Below are 25,406 nucleotides of genomic sequence, written 5' to 3'. Positions count from 1 at the left end.
GTACTTAAGATGCACTAAGGAGACAGGAGCGTGGGAACCCCATGGGTCGGCCTGAAGCCTGGATGATAACCAACAGTATCAGTGCAGCAGAGTACATCACTGTGGAGAAGGAGCTGGAAGTGTCCCCATGTTCTTCCTTATAAAGTGCAACAATTACCAGCATCTTCATTGTTTGCAGCAACATGGTCTCAGAAAACTCCTAACATGAGGCGAACACCCTGAGCACAGGGACTGTATACACAATTCTTTTTTCATTAAAACAAATTTCAATCAACTTTTAAGGAACAATAGAGTACAATTAAGACTGAAAATGAACAAAGCTGAATAACCATAAAATTATTGTTTAGCGTTTCTATTCCTGCAAAACGTGATTGGTTTAGAAACTGGTAAAACATAGGCCAAGTATATTGGGCATGTCCCAAGTATACTGGGAGTATATTTGGACAGTTCCAAATATTTCAAGGCTCACACAAAAGTAGAAGCTGTATCAGTTCTTAATAGATAAGATCAAAACAAATTCTGAATTGGGCAGAAGGTGGCAAACTCCTGAATAAGGTATACTTCCAGTGTTAATGCAATTTTCCCAGTAAACAGTACATTCATGAAACCAGCCAATGACAATGAATTTGGAAGTTGTCACCAAAAGAGGAAGAGGAATGATGAAACCACAGAATGAGAGCTGGCTGAAGAAAATGACAGCTAATGAGACCAAAAGATGATTATGGCAGAGAAAGCCCAACGTCAAAAAGACGATCTGAGAAACTAAATGTGTAGAGTTAGGCTAAGCAACTGCTGAGGAGGAGCTGGTCTGATAACAGTCTACAAATATTTGAAACTTGTAAATACCGGAGCAGGAGAGAAATTACCATGCACGGAGTTTTAATTAAAAATAATCAGATGAAATCATGACAGGAAAACTCTGGCTTAATGATTTGACAAAAGCGAAGCTGAAACAGGACAATGTCCCACGAGATCTTGGCTAGGGACATTTTTATTCTCATTTGTGTCAAGGCAGAAAAACAAACAGCAAGGGGAGGGGGAGCCTGGATTCTATCTTTTGTTTGCCATTAAGGCAGAAAAAACCCATGATAGCAAGCTCTATTCATATTCAATTCCTATTCCATCTCTGAGAAAATGATAAATCACAGCAGTGCATAAAGACCTCCTACTTTGCCACAAAAGCATGTGTTTGAGGGATGGGGGTGTACAGACACTTGGACCTTGTCCATCTTCATTTTCAATGATATAATTCACTTGTAAACACTTCCACATTCATTCCATTGGTTTGGTAATCACAGCCTTTTGTGTTAAGAGAGACACTGATTCCTGTGCCCTTCTCATTTAACTGATTTGAAGAAGGGAAGAGGAAGATTTCTATCTTTAATCAGGTGTGGGGAAACAGTTGGGCTAACTAGGGACTGCTGAGCAGAAGTGGGTGGCTGTCTTGCCTCTGTACAACACTCTGAGCCAGGTGTTCTTGGCTGTAAAAATGGAAGTCGTGCTAACCCCAAACTTTTGAGACTAGACCTGGCAAAATAACTATAGAGTATTTCCCAAATAGAAGAGCTACTCAAAGAAGAAACTTTGGAGGAATTTCAGATCAAAAATCAGTGGCTCTCCACCCTGGCTGTTTGTTGAAATTGCCTGAGTGTATGTGAGTGTGTTAGCTGCTCAGTTCAGTTCAGTCACTCAGTCATGTCCTTGACTGCAGCACGCCAGGGCTTCCTGTCCATCACTAACTCCCAGAGTCTACTCAAACTCATGTCCATTGAGTCGGTGATGCCATCCAACCATCTCATCCTCTGTCGTCCCCTTCTCCTCCTGCCTTCAATCTTTTCCAGCATCAGGGTCTTTTTCAAATGAGTCAGCTCTTTGCATCAGGTGTCCAAGGTATGGGAGTTTTGGCTTCAACATCAGTCCTTCCAATGAATACTCAGGGCTGATCTCCTTTAGGATGGAAACTGGTTGGATCTCTTGCAGTCCAAGGGACTCTCAAGAGTTTTCTCCAACACCATAGTTCAAAAGCATCAATTCTTCGGTGCTCAGCTTTCTTCACAGTCCAACTCTCACATCCATACATGACCACTGGAAAAACCATAGCCTTGACTAGACGGACCTTTGTTGGCTAAGTAATATCTCTGCTTTTTAATATGCTATAAGTCATCCTAATACAAGTCAAGGTTGAGAACCAATCCTTTACAACAGTGGTTCTCAACCCCTGATTTGAATGGTTTAAGGATCCCCAGGCCACATTTGGAACAAATTAAATAAAAATCTGGAGTGAGGCCCAGTATCAGTATTTTTTCAGGGGGAAGAGGTGATGTTGCATTTTGACAGTCTTTTAAGTTTCTTTTCTAATTGGAGGCTAATTGCTTTATAATGTTGTCTTGATGAGTATTTTTTAAAACTCCCAAACTGATTACAATTGACATGCAGCTAACTTTGAGAACAGCTACTCTAAAAGGACATTTTTCAGGAAATAACTTTCACTTACAAATGAGTTTTGAGTCAAAAATGCATATTAGAAGGACCTAATGTAAATGAACTAAAATGAAACTATTTTTGGTGAAGAAAAATTCAGAGAGCACTTTAATCTCAGCATGGCCTTGTCTGAAATTAATATGATTATACACATTTACTAAAGATTGTTTAGCACACATGGCAACTAAGAAGTAGCTACAGACCCTCACTGAGTGGATCAGAGGAGGAAAAAACATCTTCTGTATAAAGGCTTTCAGATCCACAAGATTATAATCTATCAACTGCATAACCGTTTAAGGTGGACAACTATTTTTTTAAGCAAGCTATTCAACTTGTCCAAACATTGGGCTTATAATAGATGCATTCATCATGTTAAAAAAAAAATCATCACTAGAAAGACAGACAAAAGCAATTTGTGGTGGGAAAGTGGAAAGTCAATCTAGAATTTAGAAGGATCAGTCTAGAGAGGACTATATGAATTGGAGGCATAAAAATCAATCCCAGAACATCACCAGTGATAAGTCACACTGATAGAAGTTTTCCTTGATAGATGTGATGAGAATGGTTTTATCTTTGTGCTTTTCCTTCCCAAACCTACAAGCCCAATGTAATCATGAAAAGAGATTAGACAAGTCTGTATTGAAGGACATTCTGCAAAAAATATGACCAGTATTCCTCTAAACTGTCAAGATCATCGAAAACAAGGAAAGACTAGGAAACTGTCACAGTCTAAAGAGATAATGATTATATGTATTATGATACCCTAGGTGAGATCTTGGAACATAGAAAGGCCTTTAGATAAAAAATAAGGTAATATGAATATAGACTTTAATGAATGATAATGGATCAATATTGGTTTATCAGTTGTGACAAATTTAAGATGTTAATAACTAGGAAAACTGGGTATGAGATACACAGGAAATCTGTACTGTCTTTGCAAGTATAACCTAAAAGTATTCTAAATTAAAACTTCTCTTAGAAATAAATCTCTGGAGTCCCACAATGGATATATTAGCATTCATGAATTGAAGTGTGGAATCACTGGGCTGGCCAAAAAGTTCCTTTGGGATTTTCTATAGCACCTTATGGGAAAATTCTAGTGAACTTTTTGGCCAACATAATACATTAGTAGCTGTAATCTTTTGAGAATCGTGAGGGAGGTGTAATGATTGGAGAGCAGTCAGGTTTGAAACAAGCAAAAATGAAGCCATAGTCATTTCACATTGGTTGGCCTGAACATTTCTAAAGATAATCAAATCAAATAACAAAATAACCAAATCGCAAAGGAAGTCATCTGATAGTGTGCAGATCTGCCAATATTATGAAATTGCACGCCTGCAACAGGGAAACCTATGTCTTGTCTTGTGCCTGATTATGTTGGGAGAAATAAAAAGACTCTGAACAAATTATATAAATAGAGCAGTAAAGTCTGGTAAGATGCTCTGGGGTGAGAGAAATCCATCAATAAAGAAGTCTGGGAAACACTGCCCTGTCGTAATTACTCCATTAATATATTTTTTTAAAGATTTTTTTTTAGACCATTTAAAAAAGTCTTTGTTGAATTGGTTACAATACTGCTTCTATATTATGCTTTGGGTTTTTGGCCATGGAGTATGTAGGATCTCAGCTCCCTGACCAGGGACCGAACTTGCACTCTCTGCACTGGAAAGTGACATCTTAACTACTGGACCCAGGGAAGTCCCTCGTTAACATACTAAGATTTGAACAGTTTTACTGTATGCAGGAACTATATTTAATGTTCTTTAATGTTTCTCAAGTGTATTTGGTCACTAAACTCTCTTGCCTATAGCATCAACAGAAAAGTTTTAGAAAATGCTAGGCCTAAAACATATTTCTCTGTCAGGCGATTTGGAGACTGGATAACAAGTATTTATCGATGTCTTGATATAACTAAGAGGACATTTCAAGTAAGTTTCAGAAAGCCAGCTGTATGGACTAGCATTATTTTAGATCTTAATCAACAATCACCTAAATGATGAGCTATAACACTATCCAACAGAACTTTCTGTGATGATGGAAATGTTCTATAACTGCCATGTTCAATATTCTAGTCACTGAATATCTGAAATGTGGCTAGTATATCTAAGCAAATGAATGACATATTTTAGTTAATCCTAATTAATTTCAATATAAACTACACAAGATTAGTGGCTGCTGTATAGGGCAGTACAGTAGCTAGAATATATTCTGTAACACTCTATTTCAAATCTTAAAAGATGATGCGGTTAAAGTGTTGCACTCAATATGCCAGCAAATTTAGAAAACTCAGCAGTGGCCACAGGACTGGAAAAGGTCAGTGTTCATTCCAATCCCAAAGAAAGGCAATTCCAAAGAATGTTCAAACTACTGCAAAATTGCACTCATCTCACATGCTAGCAAAGCAATGCTCAAAATTCTCCAAGCCAGGCTTCAACAGTACATGAACCAAGAACTTCTAGATGTTCAAGCTGGATTTAGAAAAGGCAGAGGAACCAGAGATCAAATTGACAACATCCGTTGGATCATCGGAAAAGTAAGAGAGTTCCAGAAAAATATCTACTTCTGCTTTAATGACTATGCTAAAGCCTTTGACTGTGTGGACCACAACAAACTGTGGAAAATTCTTAAAGAAATGGGACCATCTTACCTGCCTCCTGAGAAATCTGTATGCAGGTCAGGAAGCAACAGTTAGAACTGGACATGGAATAATGGATTGGTTCCAAATTGGGAAAGGAGTACATCAAGGCTGCATATCGTCACCTTGCTTATTTAACATATGCAGAGTAAATCATGCAAAATACTGGGCTGGAGGAAGCACAAGCTGGAATCAAGATTGCCGGGAGAAATATCAATAACCTCAAATATGCAGATGACACCACCGTTATGGCAGAAAGCAAAGAGGAACTAAAGAGCCTCTTGATGAAAGGAAGAGGAAAGTGAAAAAGCTGACTTAAAACTCAACATTCAAAAACTAAGATCAAGGCATCTGGTCTCATCACTTCATGGCAAATAGAAGGGGAAACAATGGAAACAGTGACAGACTTTATTTTCTTGGGTTCCAAAGTCACTGCAGATGGTGACTGCATCCATGAAATTAAAAGACACTTGCTCCTTGGAAGAAAAGCTATGACCAACCTAGATAGCATAATAAAAAGCAGAGACATTACTTTGCCGACAAAGGTCTGTCTAGTCAAGGCTATGGCTTTTCCAGTAGTCAAGTATGGATGTGAGAGATGGACTATAAAGAAAGATGAGAGCCGAAGAATTGATGCTTTTGAACTGTGGTGTTGGAGAAGACTCTTGAGAGTCCCTTGGACTGCAAGAAGATCCAACCAGTCCATCATAAAAGAAATCAGTCCTGAATATACATTGGAAGGATTGATACTGAAGCTCAAACTCGAATACTTTGGCCACCTGATTCGAAGAACCAACTCGTTGGAAAACACCCTGATGTTGGCAAAGATTGAAGGCAGGAGGAGAAGATGACGACAGAGGATGAGATGGTTGGATGGCATCACTGACTTGGTGGACATGAGTTTGAGCAAACTCTGGAAGTTGGTGATGGACAGGGAAGCCTGGCGTGCTGCAGCCCATGGGGTCACAAAGGGTCAGACATGATTGAGCAACCAAACTGAACTGAACACAATAACAAGACAGGTGGAGTTTCTAACTTAGAAAATACTTGTATAACCATGAAAAAGAGGGAGAAAAACTATTTTATTATTACTAAGATAAAATTCAGAAAGGGGTATGTGCAATATCCAATATATTTAAAGCACAGAAAGTCTGGTTACATAAAAGACAATGATGATCAGAAATGATGACAAGTTAACTGTAGGCATGTAAGTGCTTCATTAAAAAAAAAAAAAAAAAAGATGACCTTCCTGGTGGTTTAAGAGAAATATGGTATGAAGTGCTATCACTTCTAGTACTTAACCTCGGTAATGGTCAAGACAATGAGGTGGCAGAAAGTTAAACCGGCAATTTGAGGACTTGTTTCCATTGAAGTTCAGGTAGAGATGTGCAGAGTGATCATGCTGAAGCCTTAATTTCCTTATGTGCAAAACATCTGAATTAGACCAGATGATTTCTGAGATCCCTAGTAATAGTTCCATTCTAAGAAAGAAGTGTTACTGGCACCCTTCTGTGTCACTGTGGCAATATTCACAATAACCAAGAGATGGATGAAATATAAATACCCGCCGAGAGATGCCTGGATAAAGAAAATGCAGTATAGCCACTCAACAGAATATTATTCAGCCATTAAAATGAAAGGAAATTAGGTCATATGCTATAATATGGATACACTTTGAGGACACTATGAAATGAGCCAGTCACAAAAACACAAATACTGTATAATTCCACTTATATTGTTGTTGTTTAGTCACTAAGTCATGTCACACTCTTTTGCAACTCCATGGATTGTAGCCCACCAGGCTTCTCTGTCCATGGGATTTCCAAGGCAAGAATACTAACACTGGAGTGGACTGCCATTTCCTTCTACAGGGGATCTTCCCAACCTAGGGGTTGAACATTCGTTTCCTGCATTGGCAGGAGGATTCTTAACCACTGAGCCACCAGGGAAGCACCCTCCACTTATATGGGGGCATCTAAAGTAGTCAACCTTGGGATTTTCCTGGTGTTCTAGTGGTTAAAACTGGGCTTCCACTGCAGGGGGTGTGGGTTTGATCCCTGGTTGGTGAACTAAGATCCTACATGTCACGCAGTGGCAAAAAAAAAAAAAAGTTGAATAAAAAAAAAATTATAAAAAAAGTAGTCAAACTCATAGAAATAGAAAGTAGACAGTGGTTACATCAGGGGTTGGGGGAGGGGGGAAATAGGGTGCTGTTGAGGGGTATAGAGCTTCAGTTATGTGAGACGGAAAAGTTTCAGAAACCTGATGCATAGTAATAAACACAGTGAACACAACTCTACTGAACTGTACACTTAAAAACGGTTAAGATGGTGTATTTGATGTTACATATTTCTTAACACAATTTCTTAATTGAAAAAAAAACAGTATATAAATAACTGCATAGCTAGTAATATAATTCATGAACCAATTATAGGAAGCAAAGTTATGAGATTTATTTGACCCTGTGGTTTCTCAAAAAAAAAAACCCAAAGTATTATGGTATGACTTTTTATTATCCATGTACATGGGCACAAGAACCGCAGTAATGGGAGCTGAGGGAGCCAGAGGGAGCTAAACCTGGGGTTGAAGGAACTTGCAACTTCAGCCAAATTCAGAAAGGCTAACAGTCAAACCACCATCTGAGAGACTGATCTGGGCTCCTGATGCTGCTGGGAGCCTGAGTCCACCTTGGTTGTTCTGGACTGAGAGACTGGGAGCCTCAGGCCAAAAGTCTTTAACACCCAGGGATGGGCAGGTAGAGGCCAGGGAAATGTTTTCAGGCACATTATTTTATAGAAAAAACACTCAACATTTAATTTCTGAGGCACAGGACAGAAGAAAGAGGTTTAGATTGAAGCAAAGGGAGGTTAATAAAAACTAGATGACCTCCTCAATGGTAAGGTTACTTAAAAGAACAGAATATATAATCAAGGAAGTTGTAGATTCTCTAATCCTGGAGATTTTTACAGAATCCAAGAAAGGAAGAAGGGACCCCTGAGGAAGCAAGGCAGTGAAAATAAGCCCTGGAGCCCCCTCCAAGTGCTCTGTACTCTATTTTTAAAAGCAACACCTCTTTAAAACACAGGGATAAAATACAAAAGAAAATCATTAGTGTTCCAATTGAATGCACTTTAACAATTTCTATGTAGGTCACATTTTGCTGAGAATTTTCTTAAAGTTAATTTCAGACTTTTTATTTAGTATTCTAACAAACAGCAGCTATTACAGAGGACAGATAGTCTGTGCCTTTACTACAAAGCTGAAACTCTGATCAATGAGGGGAGATACCTATAAATCTAGATCCTGAATGTTCAACACTAAATATGGTCCTGCTCAACTTCCTTGCACTGAAAGCATATTTGTTAAAAACAGATCCTGAACATAGAGATTCTAGAAGTGGGAGTGGGAGACTGAGCCATGGGTAGGGGGACAGAGAGTTAGAAACCAAGGTGTACACAAGGAGAAACTTAGAGACCCACGAGCGGAGGCCAAGTTAGGTCAATCCAAGTCTTCTCTAGGACGGCTTCAGGAGCTCTTAGTAAAAATGCTCTTTTTGTCTGGGATCAAATAATCTTGGGGCTGCTGGTGGTCAAGAATGTTGCCATATGAAAAGGTCTTCCCTGAAATGAAATAAAGGGAATACAGCAAAAATAAAGACCGGGGGAGAGAGAGGGCAGGCGCGTCTGTTATGGACTGTTATCTTGTGAATCTCTGTATTCAGCCACATCTGAAGTCTTTGATTTACTGGTTTTATAAATAAAAGAACTTTTTTTGTCCTTTAATTGGGCTGTGACTGTCACCGGGCTTCCCAGGTGGCTCAGCAGGAAAGAATCTGCTTGCAATACAGAAGATGCAGGAAACATGGGTCTGATCCCTGGGTCGGGAAGATGCCCTGGAGGAGGGCATGGCAATCCATTCCAGTCTTCTTGCCTCGGAAATCCCATGGACAGAGGATCCTGGTGGGCTACGTCCATGGGGTCGCAAAAAGTCGGACACGACTGAAGTAACTGAGCACTCAACAGAAAGAATTTTAAGTAGAATAAGTTTAAGGAAGACTGAAGGAAAGTTATGACCAACCTAGATAGCATATTAAAAAGCAGAGACAATACTTTGCCAACAAAGGTCCGTCTAGTCAAGGCTATGGTTTTTCCCATGGTCATGTATGGATGTGAGAGTTGGACTGTGAAGAAAGCTGATCGCCGAAGAATTGATGCTTTTGAACTGTGGTGTTGGAGAAGACTCTTGAGAGTCCCTTGGACTGCAAGGAGATCCAACCAGTCCATTCTAAAGGAGATCAGTCCTGGGTGTTCATTGGGAGGACTGATGCTAAAGCTGAAACTGCAATACTTTGGCCACCTCATGTGAAGAGTTGACTCACTGGAAAAGACTCTGATGCTGGGAGGGATTGGGGGCGGGAGGAGAAGGGGACGACAGAGAATGAGATGGCTGGATGGCATCACCGACTTGATGGACATGAGTTTGAGTGAACTCCGGGAGTTGGTGATGGACAGGGAGGCCTGGTGTGCTGTGATTCATGGGGTAGCAAAGAGTCGGACACGACTGAGCGACTGAACTGAACTGAACTGAACTGAGCAGGAGAATACTGGGAGAAATGGAGCAGAAACAAAGGACTGTGGAAGCATGAAAAAAGAGCAGTGTCTTTGGTGCAGTTAGGATCTACATGAGGTAGGGAGACTCTCCTATGTGCAAAGAAATAGAAAGGTGTGGGTGCAAATACTAAAAGAGGCAGAAAAACTATCTTTGAAAAAAGGGTCAACTCTTATTTCCTGGGCACATGGTCAGCCATGCTCTGCCATTCTCCTCTACTTGAAATATTTCAGACATGAAATATTTCAAGTGGAGGAGAATCTTGTTGCAATATCTAAAGAGATTTTTCTTTTTCACTATGAAAATAATTTTCTGCAAACTTTCTCCATGTACCTTAATTATAATAAGGTATGGTATTACCATCCAAAATAGTTAAACAGATGTGGACAAAAAAATAAACTTCTACACTTCATTTCTTAACTTTTCCCCATCCTGAGTCTCTGGGAGTGCTAGACAAAAGGCTGGCATTTTCTTCATGCTATCAAGTCTCCAGACTTGGCAATACTTTTGTTGAGGTAATCATGTGGTTCACTTTTCAAAAGAATATAAAGAGCTGCCCCTGATTCCCTTTCTAAAGTCACACTGACATGGAACAATCAAAGTAACCCATTATCAGAGAATCCCCTGCTTTGTTCAAATTATAAACAGCAATGGGCATCTCTGCTGGGAATTTGAAGGCTAGACCAGAGTGGGTGAGCAAGGCATGTTGCTAACAGAATAAACCAGGTTTGCTTGATGCTTTGTTTTAACAAAGACAACAGAACTAGTGATTACAGTTCACTTGGGTTTTACGCTGATCGTCAAAATGCTGACAGTCACTTAAATCACTCACTGGGTGGAATAATCACCCTGAAAGGAACTGAGAGGGTATAACTTATATTATAAAATGGAATTGAGCATATGAGAGGTATTAACGGGCGTGGTGCGAGAGATCTTTGTCAGAAAAATAGAGATGAGAGAAGGCATGAATTAGACATCAACTGTACCGGGGACTCTTAGTGACATGAACACAACAGCGAAATGGTGCAATTATAGAGTTGAGCATAACTCTGAGAGCATGTCTTTCCCTTTTTGAGAACAGCTGAAGCCAGATAAGCCGGTGTGGATCACTCAGCGGCTTGCTGTAGAGGCTGTATCCTATTTTGCCTTGTGGAACCCTTTTAGAATAGAAATCTAGACTACTGTGCTGCCAAAGTAAGAGACTGCATTATTAAATATTAGACTTGGATGACTCACCAAATGAGAGGACTCCTTCCAGTCATCACTAACACACCTGCCCAAGCAGCCCTACGTTTCAAGAGTCAAAGGAAACTGGGACAGGAAGCATTTGGTTCCTTGTCAGAGCTGTTTATTTTGCAAGGGGCAAAAGGGAAAGTCAGCTCCTCCCTGATTTTTCTTTTTGTTGTTGATGGAGTGGGGTGAGTCGGAGATAAAATGGCTAATTTCAGCTACCACTTGTGACAGGTTCCCTGATCTGAAGGGATCATAAAGTTGAAAGCCTCTCAAGGGCATCTACTTAGGCAGAGTCTGCTCAGACCTGATACTGCACCTAAGCTATCCATAGTAGATGAATATATTTCTAAGAGTAAACATGTACAATTTTATTATCAGCTAAAAGCAACATTTTATATAATAAAAGTATAATCAGAGAGTAGTATTTTAATGAGATTTCTAAAGCAGAATACCGAATATCAAAAGCCCCCTCCCTTCCATCCTTCTTCCTCACCCCCAGTTGACCCCCAGGACAGCTACACAACCTGCGGGAGATCATAAGCAGTGAGCATTCAAAAGTCTCCCAGACTCTGCCCATGAGACTCATGTTTCAGGAAATAATTTACTCTAGTTTATTTCATCCACATCTTCTCCCTCTTGGGTCTGGAAATCATGGTTCATCAAGTAATAATAACTTTTCAAGAGACAGTGATAAAAAATAACTTTCTTTGAAGTTCACAGCCCCAATAATATAAGCTTTTCCTCCTAATAATCTTCTAACAGTTCAGTCTAATATTAACTTCAGAGCTGATTTAGTTTCTTTCATGTTCTTGCTGTTATTTTGCTTTTTGCTATCCCATTTTCTGTCCCTCCATTCATGCATTCAAATCTGCCATCTCCTTTATTCCTTCTGCATTATCATTTTTTCTTTGCCTTTATTTTAACTGTTTAACACTTAAATAATGCTTTAAAAAATACTTATGCTATATTTAATGAATAAATTTTGTGTCCCAAAGTTTTCAAATTATTTTGAAATAACTGATCATTGGTCCTTGATAGAACAACAGGTTTCCTATTTTCACTTCAGACCCTATCCCTTAATTCCCCTGAAATGTATAACGAGATTACCTTTTAGTCATCTCTTATCTAGAATAATTGTTTTTCTCAAACCATTTCTTTTAATATAACTGTCTTTTTAGATACTTTTCACTTCTTTTCTATCAATTAAAATGAAAACATCAACCAAATACACAACTGTGAGCTCCGAGACATAGTTTCTACCCTTAAGAAGTCATAAGGAGGACAAAATATACCGCTTTCTGTTCTTGAGACGTGGTGGTTCAATCTTACATGATCCTGGGTTTCAAGGTTTAATGTCAAGCTATGCTAAGATGGACCTTATCTGACTTCCCACGCCCCAACACACAGAAGTCAAGATTTCTTCGTTTCACAGAAACACAAAGTACCAGAGGCTCAGCACAAGCAGAATCCCTGCACGGATCTTCTGACAACTTGGACATGTGCCCATACGGAGACGTGTAGACACTCTCTCATTTCAAATGAATGTAATCAGTCTATTTTCTCAGCTGTCCCCACAAGATCCACCCCGCCGATACTTACTCTGGGATGTAGAAAGACTGGAGAAAGCGGACTTTGTTCGGCCTGCTAACCATTCGAGGCTCTCATGCATGTTGGCCAAGGCTTTGAGGTCGCTGACGTCACACAGGATGTCTTGTGGGGGGATTAATTTATCACCCAGGTTCCCAATAAGAACTTCCGACTCCTTGCCAAACGCTGCCCTGCACAACAAATCAGAAGCACACTTTACTTACAGCCTGGAAAAGACAGAGGGGGCAAGACTTTCTAACGTTTGTCTAGCAAAGACGGCTGTTATCATCACTATCTGATAGCATGCTATTTTTCCTACATTCTATTTTGTGAGAACACTATCATATACATATGCTGGCATTATCATATGCATATACTTTCTCCTGTTGTAAGAGAAAGAGTTATCAGAAGAACGAAGAAGAAGAAGAAAGTGACCCTGATGCTTGTACTCCAACCAGTGTGGGCCTGATTATACAGTGACAGTCCTTGAGGATGGCTTCGACACCTGCTGTTTTGTAGGTTTTCCTCTTGCCTCTTCTGCTATGGAAGTTGAATAATAGTTTAGGGTGTAAAGTATATACATGGTTTGAAGGTGATTATAATATATGAAATAGCCATATTAACTTGGCAGCTAGAAAATGTTTTAAGCTGTTCAAAAGCAAAGAGGGTCCAATCTCTTTAGGAAAGCAGATTATAGTTGAAATGGATGACAGGCCTCATTCATTGATTCATTTTGGGATTGTTGCTTAGTCGCTCAGTCGTGTCCAACTCTTTACAGTCCCATGGACTGCAGGGCGCCAGGTTTCCCTGTCTTTCAACATCTCCCAGAGCTCACTCAAGCTCATCTCCCTTGAGTCAGTGATGCCATCCAACCATCTCGTCCTCTGTCATCCCCTTCTCCTCCTGCCTTCAATCTTTCCCAGCATCGGGGTCTTTTACAATAAGTCGGCTCTTCGCAGCAGGTGGTCCAAGTAATGGAGTTTCAGTTTCAGCATCAGTCCTTCCAATGAATATTCAGGGTCGATTTCCTTTAGGACTGGCTAACTTGAACTCCTTGCTGTCCAAGAGACTCTCAAGAGTCTTCCCCTTGTTCTAAAAAGGACTGGAGGCAAGGAAGCTATGAATCATCAAGGCATTCACTATCTGGATAGAGAAACCAGTACAAATCAGTGAGGGATCCTTTAACTGGCTGGAAAATATAATCAAGCGCATTTCCCATACAGTCCAGTGTCTTCAAAATGTTTCTGTGCTTTTCTTTTGGGGAGAGGGGATGGGTTGAAAAATCAAGTTACATTAGGTTAGAGAAGAATGACATTGGAAGTGACCCAGCCACTGTACCAAAGGAGGGATGGAGGCTCATAAGGTTAAGTGTTTCGCTGGCACGATACATAAAAACTAGTCCATATTTCTCTTTCTTTCAAAAACATGGCTGAAATGATACAAGATGACTGAAGATGTTATGGGAAAAAAATTTCTTTTTGGGAAAGGTACACAAGGCTGATAGCCGAAGAATCGATGCTTTTGGAACTGTGGTGTTGGAGAAGACTCTTGAGAGTCCCTTATATTGCAAGGAGATCCAACCAGTCCATTCTAAAGGAGATCAGTCCTGGATGTTCATTGGAGGGACTGATGCTAAAGCTGAAACTCCAATACTCTGGCCACCTCATGCGACGAGTTGACTCACTGGAAAAGACTCTGATGCTGGGAAAGGTTGGGGGCAGGAGGAGAGGGGGACGATGGAGAATGAGATGGCTGGATGGCATCACCGACTCTGTGGACATGAGTTTGGGTGTACTCCGGGAGTTGGTGATGGACAGGGAGGCCTGGCGTGCTGTGATTCATGGGGTCACGGAGAGTCAGACACGACTGAGCGACTGAACTGAACTGAACTGAACACACAGGTAAATAGAGATGGTGAGAAGAACAGGTACCTGGAATTTTCTATAAGTCCCAAAGCTTTTAAAACTCACAATACCTTAAGTGAACAGAAGCAAGAGCATTATTTAAGAACAAACCAAAGTTAAGTTTCAAGCAAGCAGTGATCATTAGCAGCTGACAATATGGTCACAACCATGCTTAATTGACACACAGGCATGTAGTGCCCAGCATTAAAGGCGGGTGCTCAATGTTGAAAGAAGTAACTGCTCTGAATTAAATGCTTATTAAATTGTTATTAAATGCTACCAAAGAGTGGCTCATGATAAGACTTCTTGTTAAAAAAGAAGGCAATTTTTTTTTAAATTATTTGTAATTGAAAGGTAATTGCTTTATAGTATTGTGTTGGTTTCTGCCAAATATCAACATGAATCAGTCATAGGTGTACCTATGTCCTCTCCCTAAAAGAGGGCAATATTTTTGTAAGGAACAGTCACAGTTGATTGAGCTGGGTAAGCAGTGGCCACAGAGGCAATAACACTGCTGTGGACAGAGCATGGGAACCTTGGGTATGCACACAAAACAAATGTAAGGGTTGTGTAATAGGTCTTGGTGGGACCCGAAAGTCTGAATTTCTAATAAGTTTCAGCCTCCTTACCTGGGAGACACACTTTCTTTGAATAATAAGGGTTATAGCACAGGTTTCTAAGTCAAACAAACCCGGGTCTGAGTCCTCAAACTGCCACTCACTTGCTGTGTGATGCTGCTTAACTGCCCTGAGCATTGTTAGCCAGGGTTAACAGTACGGAACTCATGCGAAATAATGTAAGAAGCTGATGAAGTGATTTAAAGATCTTCACTGGGAAATTTTCCATAATTACAAAGTAGAGCAAAGAATATATATAATCACCTCCCCTGTAGCCATTGCTCAGCTTCACTTACTAGCAACCCATGGTGGTTCCTGGTGGCTCAGATGGTAAAGTATCTGCCAGCAATGCAGGAGACCCCAGTTGGATTCCTGGGTTGGGAAGATCCCCTGGAGAAGGGAATGGCTACCCACTCTAGTATTCTTGCCTGGAGAATCCCATAGACAGAGGAGCCTGGCAGACTACAGTCCACAGGATTGCAAAGAGCTGGACACGGCTGAGTGACTAACACTCTCACTTTCATACTGCTTCATTTATTCAGATCTACTCTCCATCCCCCTTGGAATATTTTGAAGCAAATCATTCAGGTGATGTTAAATGCATAACACAGTGCATGGAACTGGTTGAAAGCTAATAAGGTGTAGTCATTATTATTCTTAAAGTCTGTTGAGATGATGGGTTTATTTACTGTCAACCCAGGGTGTGCTGTGATGAATAAATTGAAATAGATGAGTGATCAGAAGTAAATAAATTAGCTAGCTAGGGCTAGTTTTACAAATGGAACCTTGTAACATCATAGCAAACGTTGCCATGTCTCAGAGTCCAGACTTCTCAGAATCTTGAGGAGGTAAGTCACTGTGACAGAAACCCAGAAACCATCAGCTGCCTACAAGATCTCCAGGCTGCCACACCTTCTCAGTCAAAGGATCTTGACTGCTGCAATAAGCAACGTACCCAGTGTAAAATCAAAATAAACCAAACCAAAACCCTGCTCACTTTCCCAGCCTCTCTTGTGGATGTGGCGGTCAATGACATGTAAACTGGAATCAGGAAATGGGCTTCTGAGAAAGTTCTTCCAGTCTTACTGGCAGGGACTTCTTTTGCCTCCCCCTTTCTGGAGTGCAGCCATGACAAGTGAAGCCGCAATAGCTCCTCTTCAAATAGCAGGTGACCTTGAGTATGAAAATCACCCTGGGAATAACGGAGCCAAAGGCAGGACACGGAGGCACCAATGACATCATAGAACTGCCATGCGGCCCCAGATGATACATTTCTGGGCTTCGTGTTATAATAGGAGAGAAAATGAAACCTTATTTGTCTAAGCCACTGCTATTGAAAGTTTCTGCTACTAGCAGTGAAATGTAATTTCAACTGACACAATTATCTAATTAGCATAAGTGATGTCATCTGCAGAAAACTTTCCCTGAATTTAGATATCCCTACAATCGAGTTACTGGGGAAGGCAAAACAATATCTCCTCCATGATTTGAACCCAGCAGACAGTCATAATATCTTCCCCTTGGCTGTCACTCAGTCAAGTTGTAAATATTCAGTTTTCTCAATCTGTCCTTATACACAACTCTCTCAGTCCCTTAATCATCTTTGATAGATATAACACACACAAAAATGCCTCTGAGCTGGGTGGTTAAAAAGCAACAAGGGAGGCAAACTGGCTTTGAAAAAAATAGGCTTGGAGCCATTTTTATGCATGTAGGTATAACCCTGGGTGGAAAGTGACAATCAAGACAAATGTATTTATGTAGCAGTCTAATCTGCTTATCCGGGGATCTCTGGGCTTAGGGCATGTCTGCTGCGTGCTGCCAGCGCTCGACGCCTATCCCATTCCCCTTTGGCTCACGGATTTGCTTAACTCCCTCCGACGGGAAAGCGATAGACGGAGAAAAATACAAACTGCCTCGTGCTGAATACATAGTAGACATCTCATTTGACAGGAATCCATAATCACCCCCTAACAACCTGGAGAGACCATCACAGCCATGACATGGAGAATAAGTGATTGACAGCTAGAGCCATTTCACACGAAAAATCATACCTTCGAGGATTCGTGTGTGTCAAAGAGTTTGGTGGACGGTTTTTATGTATTACAATAACCTTAAGGGGATGGCTCAAGCTGCTCAACTACAGATTTTTTCCTGAACCCTCTAATTTATTAAATAAATTATGGCATATCCACACTACGGAAAACTATGCAATCATTAGAAATTATTAATACATAGTAGAAAATACTTGGTACCGCAGAAAAAAGCTTGATACTGTATACTGTAAGCCATAATATGCAACTGAGTAAAATAAACTGTTATAAAACTGTACGCACTGTATATATAAAAAGAACAGAATTATGTGTCTATATGAACTGAAATAAGATTGGATATGTATCTTTCAAAATGTTGCATGACTCAATTATGCTTTGTGCTTCTCTGTATTTTCTATACTTTCTCCAAAGGACACATTTACTTTATAATTGAAAACGAAAAGCTGAAAACCCTACAAGTGAGAAAAACCTTTCAAACAGATGCATCAAGTATTTTAGCCTGGAAAATTAGAGCACTTGGGTATTGCAGTTATTTGAGCCAAACTGGAGGCAAGTTTGGTTGGTCTCAAGGCTGGTTTGGACCGTGGCTCCAGGCTTGCTCAACCTGCAGTCAGTAGGGATCCTTTCCACACTGTAGGTGGGAAGGTAATTTGGTGCAGCCACTGCGGAGAACAGTTTGCAGGTTCCTTAAAAAAAAAAAAATAGACGTATCATATGATCTAGTAATCCCACACCTGGGAACATATCCAGACAAAACTCTATTTGTGTATTCGAAAAGGTACATGCACCCCAATGTTCACAGCAGTAGTATTTACAATAGCCAAGACATGGCAACAACTTAAGTGTCCACCAACAGTGGAATACATGAAGATGTGGGGTGTGTGTGTGTGTGTGTGTGTGTGTGTGTGTATATATATGTATATATATATATATATGAATCTTACTCAGCCATGAAAAAGTAAAATAAAGCCATTCACAGCAACATGGATGGCTCTGGATATTATCATACTGAGTAAGTCAGAAAGACAAACATCATAAAATATCACTTATAAAAGTAATATAAATGAAATTATTTACATAACAGAGAGACACACAGACACAGAAAATAAACTTATGATTACCAAAAGGAAAGGGGGGTGGGGATAAATCAGGAATTTTGGATTAGCAGATACACACTACTGTATATAAAATAGATAAAGAAGGACCTATTGTATAGTACAGGGAACTACATTCAGTATCTTGAAATAAGCTATGATGGAAAAGAATCTAAGAATCATCTATATCTATACCTGAATCACTTTGCTGTACACCTGAAACATTGTTCATCAACTATACTTCAATTAAAAAAAAATGTTAAAAAAAAAAAAAAAGATGGTGGTCAGCATCTACCTCAGAGGTCTCACTGTCAGGACGACTGCCTGCCAGCATCCGGGTCAGCAGTGTTTCCTCTTTCTAGATCTGAATTTTTATTTAGCCTTCATCTTCTGCTTATTATGAAAGCACATTATTTAATAAACGTATTGCATATGTTTGTGTGAGATGGGCAGCAGAGTAAGTCATTACAGGGGAAGGTGAAGGAAGAAGTGTTCGGTTATGGCCCGAAGATTACCTGGCATACCCAGGAACAGACATCAGAACCCAACACTCATTGGTTCAGCCACTGAACCCTATCTGAGAAGTCACATTTATCATCAGGAGGCCAACACACTCACACAGAAGCCTAAGAAACTGAAGGAAGAGTGTTAAACCTGTTAAGTTTTATTTTACCACACAATTATAATCTTTAAAGAGCCTGAAATCTGACAAGAATTCATTTAAGAGAACTTTGCCGAGAGTGTAAAACCTGTTTAACTTAATCTTACCACACAATCATAATCTTTCAAGAGGTCTAGCTGACAAGAATTCGTTTAAGAGAAGTTTGCCAAAGATGCCGCAAACTGCCTCCATTTAGTCATTAAGTAATTCTGTCTTTTTCCTCTGAAATCTTAGGAAGGAAAAGAAAGAGTGCACTTCCAGCAGACTAAATGGTGCTTATGAAAGAAATAGCACAAATAGTTTCAAAGCGATTTGCAGATCTAGGCTAGTTGACCACACATCATATATGCTCAGACCCTCTCCACGGCTTCTGTTAGCACCACTGCTTCCCTTTGCTGACTCTGATGTAAGAATACTGCTCCCAAAAACAGGAAACACTGCCCAAAGTCCCCAGTGATCCAGAACACAGCAGGGGAAGACACAGCTGGGCTCAGATGGAGAAGCAGATCACCAGACTCCGTGTGTGCCGGAGGGGGCAGTGTTGTACCCAAACTGAGGATGGAATTGCTTTCCTGACCAGAAATGTTTCTAGCAGCACCATTATCAGGAGATTCACGCAAGCTCTTATTTGCAACCACGATATCCTATTCAACAATGTTTCTGGCAAGAAACTTCTTGGGTGAAAATTGCTGATGCAAGATTCATCTATGGTCCAGTTGGGAGACAACTTTTACAAGGCTGGAGTGCTGGAGTACTCTGACCTAGAGACCAATATACAGTGCTGTTTTATTTTCCCCCAAGAAAATATGGATCTGGAAACCCAAGGGTTAGAAATAGGAATGGTCCCTCTTCTCATTATTAAAACCATGCATGGAGGTTCTGTTGCTGCTCTCACAGCGTTGGGCTAAACTGGTCTAGAGGCACTCAGGAAGGAATGCTTCCACCAGAAAATACAACACTGACTAAATTACATGGGAAAGAGAGGCTATCATCTGGCTATTTCAGGTTTCTCACACTACTGAACCAACAGATGGAGAAAGGGGTCACTGATGCCTGGAAGGACTGATTTCAATTGTCAAGGGAAAACTGAGTTGCTTCCATGCAATAAAGTCAGAGAGCACTACATCTGATTCACTGGAACGCCTTTTCCAGGGCCATAGTACCAATAGCTCCTGGTGACTCAGATGGTAAAGAATCCGCCTGCAGTGAAGGAGGTCTGGGTTTGATCCCTGGGTCAGGAAGATCCTCCAGAAAAGGAATGACTACTCACTCCAGTATTCTTGCCTGGAGAATCCCATGGACAGAGGAGCCTGGTGGGCTACAGTCCAAGGGTTCGCAGAAGAGTAGGACATGACTGAGCGACTTAACAACAGCATAAAACTTACCATTTTAACCTGTTCTAGGTGTACAGTTTCATGGCATTAAGTGCGTTCACAATGTTGTACAACCAGTATCACTATTTCCAGAACTTTCCCATCCTCCCAAATAGAAACTCTGTGCTCGTTAAAGGAGAACTTCCCATTCTCTCTTCCCATACCCCCAGTCCCTGGTGACCACTATGCTACAGTTTACCTCGATGAATTTGCCTATTCCAGGTACCTTACAGAAGTGGATTCATATAAGTCCTTTTGTGTCCGGCTTACTTCACTTACCATCACATTTCAAAGCTCACTCATGTTGTAGTATGTGTCAGAATTTCATTCCTGTTTAAGGCTATGTATTTCATTGTGTGTATGCCACATATTGTTTATCCTTTCATCTGGGGATGGACATCTGGATTGTTTCCAGCTTTTGGCTATTGTGAATAATGCTTCTATGAATGCTGGTGCACAAGTATCTGTTTGAATCTCTGCTTTCAATTCCTTTGGGTACATGCAGAGAAACAGAATTGCTGGATTCTGTGGTAATTCTATGTTTACTATTTTGAGGAACCATCGTATTGTTTTCCAGAGTGGTTGCACCATTTTACATTTCCACCAGCAATGCACAAGGCTTCCAACTTCTCCACATCCTCATCAAAATTTGCTATTTACCGTTTTAATTTAACTTTTAAAATGATGGTCATCATAATGAATATGAGGTTCATTACAAACTGTTTTACATGAGGAACTGGTGGCATTAACTTTTTTTTTCTAGCTCAGAGATCACCACATATAAGGACTCACTTCTGCCTTGACATAGGGGACTGCAGAGATACCAGTTCTGAGAATTCAATGATGAATGAGGCTGACTCACTTTTGTTGGGGAGAAGGGGGGTATGCCCTTATATGATGAATTGTTAACCTAGTATTACACAGAAATACCAAGTTTTAATAGATACAGAATAAAAAAAGGGGTGAACCCTGAAAGCCCTAAGCTTGTTTTCCCTAAGACCCATTCCTCACTTTTGCTCTGCTCTATATCTGGAGTCAGGGGCTGGCTCTCTGCAGGCCGTGTTCCAGGTTCTGACCATCGGGGACCCTTACGGGAAATTGAAGGCTAAAGGGAAAGGGGAATCCAGGGCTCTTCTGTTCTTTCCCTCCCCTCTGCCTCAGGTGACGTCTCCAGCAACAGACGCCTCTCCTTCTTGGTTCTAGCTTCTACCATGCTCCAACTCCTTTGACTATTCGTGTTCTACCAGAAACCCCTTCCCCTTGGCCATCCAGCTAAAGGGAGGCAGTGGCCTCTGTAAGAAGTGACTCTGTGGGTTCTCTTAACGGCCCGTTTGACACTCACATCCTCATTCTCCTATGGAACCAATTCCCTCCATTTAAATCCAACTTGAAGGAATTTAAGGGAATGTCACTGTTCAGTTGGTAAGTTGTGTCTGACTCTTTTGCGACACCATGGACTGCAATCTGCCAGGCTCCTCTATCCATGGGATTTCCCAGGAAAGAATACTGGGGTGGGTTGCCATTTCCTTCTCCAGTGGATCTTCCAGACTCAGGGATCAAACTTTCATCTCCTGCATTGACAGGCAGATTCTTTACTACTGAACCACCAGGGAAGTCCAGGTTAAGGGAATTTTGTTGTTGCTCAGTGGTGTCTATCCCATGGACTGCAGCATGCCAGGCTTCCCTGTCCTTCACCATTTCCCTGAGTTTCCTCAAACTCATGTCCATTGAGTCAGCGATACCATCCAACCATCTCATCCTCTGTCGTCCCCTTCTCCTCTGGCCTTCAATCTTTCCCAGCATTAGGGTCTTTTCTAATGAAAAGGGATTACTTGAAGGGATTTCTGTTTTCTGGGAAAGACCTTGCCTTATACTGGACCTAGTAAGATGTCTGACCATATTCAAAGGCAGCTGGAAGTTGATTAAATTCTTTGACATGGGATTAATTAGTTCTGTTGCACAGGTGGAGAAACTGAGACATGTTAGGATAACCTGTAAAGATCACTTCACTATTATCTGTCAGAGCTTAAACTGATGAAGGCTATAAAAAGGTCAGGTCACCTACCTAAATTCCTAATAAAACCGAGTGATTCTTATGAGATGTGACAATGACACTTCCATCTATCACTCCTGCTTTTTACAACTGCTCAATCTTCAACGCTTTCAAAACCTGTCTAATTCGTCTGTGTCAAAAATAATGGAGGTGGCAACCATTCTGAAGAGTTCTTTACTCAGGTCTTCAAAAACTGCCTTTCTAAAATCATCCTGGCCAAGCCCTCAAAAATAGGAAGGTATAAAACAGCTTAGTTATCGATTATAGTATTTTTTTCTTCCTAGAAACTGCTAAAACTCATCATTAAGTCTATCCTTCAATGGTTTTTATCAGAGATGATCATGTGAGTAGCTATTTTTCATATTTAATAAGTAATTGCTCCTCTTCAGAAAAATGTCTCCTTTTTCAATAATCACAAGCAAGGATTTTTCATTTGCTTTCTTTGCTTACTGTCTGTCCACGATTTAGAAACTTGCAATACTCTTGATACACTTGCCAAATAAATATATATGTGTGTGTGTGTGTGTGTGTACACACACATACAAATATAAATTTTTTTGGTTACAGGGAAATTGGAGTTTCTGGGTTGTTTACTGAAAGATGTCAGCCAAAGAAATTAATCACGACTATTATTAAGGTGTGTTGAGGGGGTGACCACCAGTTCATTCCCTTGTGCTTTTAAATCACCTTGTTCACTGGGACAGACATGAAACACTAGACTTAAGGAATCATGGTGCTTTAACACTGAGCAGGATCTTGGAAAATAGTCTAAACCAGAAGCCATAATCCTGGCTAGACATTAAAAACTTAACTAGGGAAGCTTAAACAAAATACCTGATGCCAAATTTGACTTGCAGCAATTTTATTTAATTGGTCACAGGTGGGGCTCGGTCATGGGCTTTTTTTTTTTTGATAAATTTTTTTTAAAACTCAACATTCAAAAAACAAAGATCATGGCATCCAGTCCCATCAAGTCATAGCAAAAGGATGGAAAAACAATGGAAACAGTGACAGACTTTATTTTCTAGGGCTTTAAAATCACTGTGGATGGTGGCTGTAGCCATGAAATTAAAAGATGCTGGCAGAGTAATTATGACAGAGCTAGACAGCATATTAAAAAGCAGAGACATCCCTTTGCTGACAAAGGTCCATCTAGTCAAAGTTATGGTTTTTCCAGTGGTCATGTATGGATGTGAGAGTTGGACCATAAAGAAGACTGAGTGCCGAAGAATTGATGCTTTTGAACTGTGCTGCTGGAGAAGACTCTTGAGAGTCCCTTGGACAGCAAGGAGATCCAACCAGTCCATCCTAAAGGAAATCAGTCCTGAATATTCATTGGAAGGACTAATGCTGAGGCTGAAGCTCTAATACTTCAGCCACCTGATGCGAAGAACTGACTCATTGGAAAAGATCCTGATGCTGGGAAAGATTGAGGGCAGGAGGAAAAGGGGATGACAGAGGATGAGATGGTTGGATGGTATCACTGACTCAATGGACATGAATCTGAGGAAACTCCAGGAGGTGATAAAGGGCAGGGAAGCCTGGCGTGCTGCAGTCCATGGGGTCACAAAGAATCAGACACAAGTGAGTGACTGAACAACAACTGAGGTAGAATTCACACACCACAAAACTCACTCACAGTATCAGACAATCATACAGTTAGAAGATTTTTTATCTTCTCCAAAAAAGAAATAAGACTTCTCATTCCCTTCCAACCCCAGCCCAGGGTCACTACTAATCTACTTTCTGCCTTTATAGATCTCCCTATTCTGGACATTCATGTATAATTCCTATGCATATAAATGGACTCATACAACATATCACCTTTTGGGACTGGCTTCTTTTATTTAACATGGTTTCAAGGTTCATCTATATTGAAGCAAGCAATACTATTTCTTTTACTAACAAACAGTATTGCATTGGGTATGTCATAGATCTGTCCCATTTTTCTGTTCATCACTTGATGGATATTTGGGTTATTTCCATTATTTGGCTATTATGAATAATATTTCTTAAAACATTCATGTCTAAATGGATATATGTTTTCATTCCTCTTGGGTGTATACACTAGGAATGGAATTGCTAGTTCATACACTAACTCTAACCTTTTGAGAATATGCCAGACTATTTTCCAAAATTTTATATTCTCATCAAAAGTATATAAAGGTTCCAATTTTTCACATCCTTGCCAATACTTGTGATTACCAATCTTTATAGTAGAGTTATCTTAGTGGACATGCTGCTACTGCTGCTAAGTCACTTCAGTCGTGTCCGACTCTGTGTGACCCCACAGACGGAAGCCCACCAGGCTCCCCTGTCCCTGGGATTCTCCAGGCAAGAACACTGGAGTGGGTTGCCATTTCCTTCTCCAATGTGTGAAAGTGAAAAGTGAAAGTGAAGTTGCTCAGTCGTGTCCGACTCTTAGCGACCACACGGACTGCAGCCTACCAGGCTCCTCCATCCATGGGATTTTCTAGGCAAGAGTACTGGAGTGGCTTGCCATTGCCTTCTCCGTTAGTGGACATGAAGTAGTATCTTTTGGTTTTGATTTGCATTTCCTTGATGGCTAACAATACTGAGCATCTTTTCATATGCTTATTGATCATTTGTGTTATCTCCTTTAGAGAAGTGGCAATTCTGACCCTTAGATTATTTCTTAATTGGGTTATTTATTATCAAGCCATGTCTTCTTTATCAGATATTTACTAGGAATCTACTATTCCTCAGGTTCTGTCCTAGTTTCTGTGGTGGGTTCAGAGTCCCCTAGAATCATTTCATAGTTGCCTAACATGCCATGACCCAGAGTTTACAAAATGCTGTGTTAAAATCTGGCCCTGTGAATGTGTTCCTTGACTGTGTCCCCTGAAGATGGCAGACTTCTATGAATCATTTTATAGAGAAACTGAGAACCATCGCAGGAGATGTGCTCACTTTGCACAGTTGCAGGCATGATGGAAGCAGAGCTGGTTTTTGTTCTTGGTTTACTACTCAGGGCCACAAGCCATCCTGCCTCTCACAAGTTTCAGTCATTCTAACATTTCTTTTTGCCTAGGGATTCACCAAGAGACACAAAAATTGCCTCTTATCATGGAATTGAACTTTCTTG

The 25,406-nt window shown here is 40.5% G+C and overlaps 1 protein-coding gene across 2 annotated transcripts in view; it reads right to left on the bottom strand.

The window, feature by feature from the left end:
* The window catches only part of EXOC4 (exocyst complex component 4), an 853,359-nt gene that overhangs the window by 112,524 nt on the left and 715,429 nt on the right, over window positions 1-25,406 (bottom strand). For both annotated transcript variants that reach the window (XM_055421289.2, XM_088834671.1), the window contains exon 14: window positions 12,557-12,735. In XM_055421289.2, coding sequence (XP_055277264.2) covers window positions 12,557-12,735 — 179 coding nt within the window. The remainder of the gene's footprint in view (window positions 1-12,556; window positions 12,736-25,406) is intronic.

The sequence above is a fragment of the Moschus berezovskii genome, chromosome 3 (assembly GCF_049115385.1).
Source record: "Moschus berezovskii isolate FMDL1 chromosome 3, NW_MosBer_1.0, whole genome shotgun sequence".
Classification (NCBI taxonomy): Eukaryota; Metazoa; Chordata; class Mammalia; order Artiodactyla; family Moschidae; genus Moschus; species Moschus berezovskii.
The sequence above is the reverse complement of the archived record's forward strand: the minus strand, read 5'-3'. Positions and strand labels throughout refer to the sequence as shown.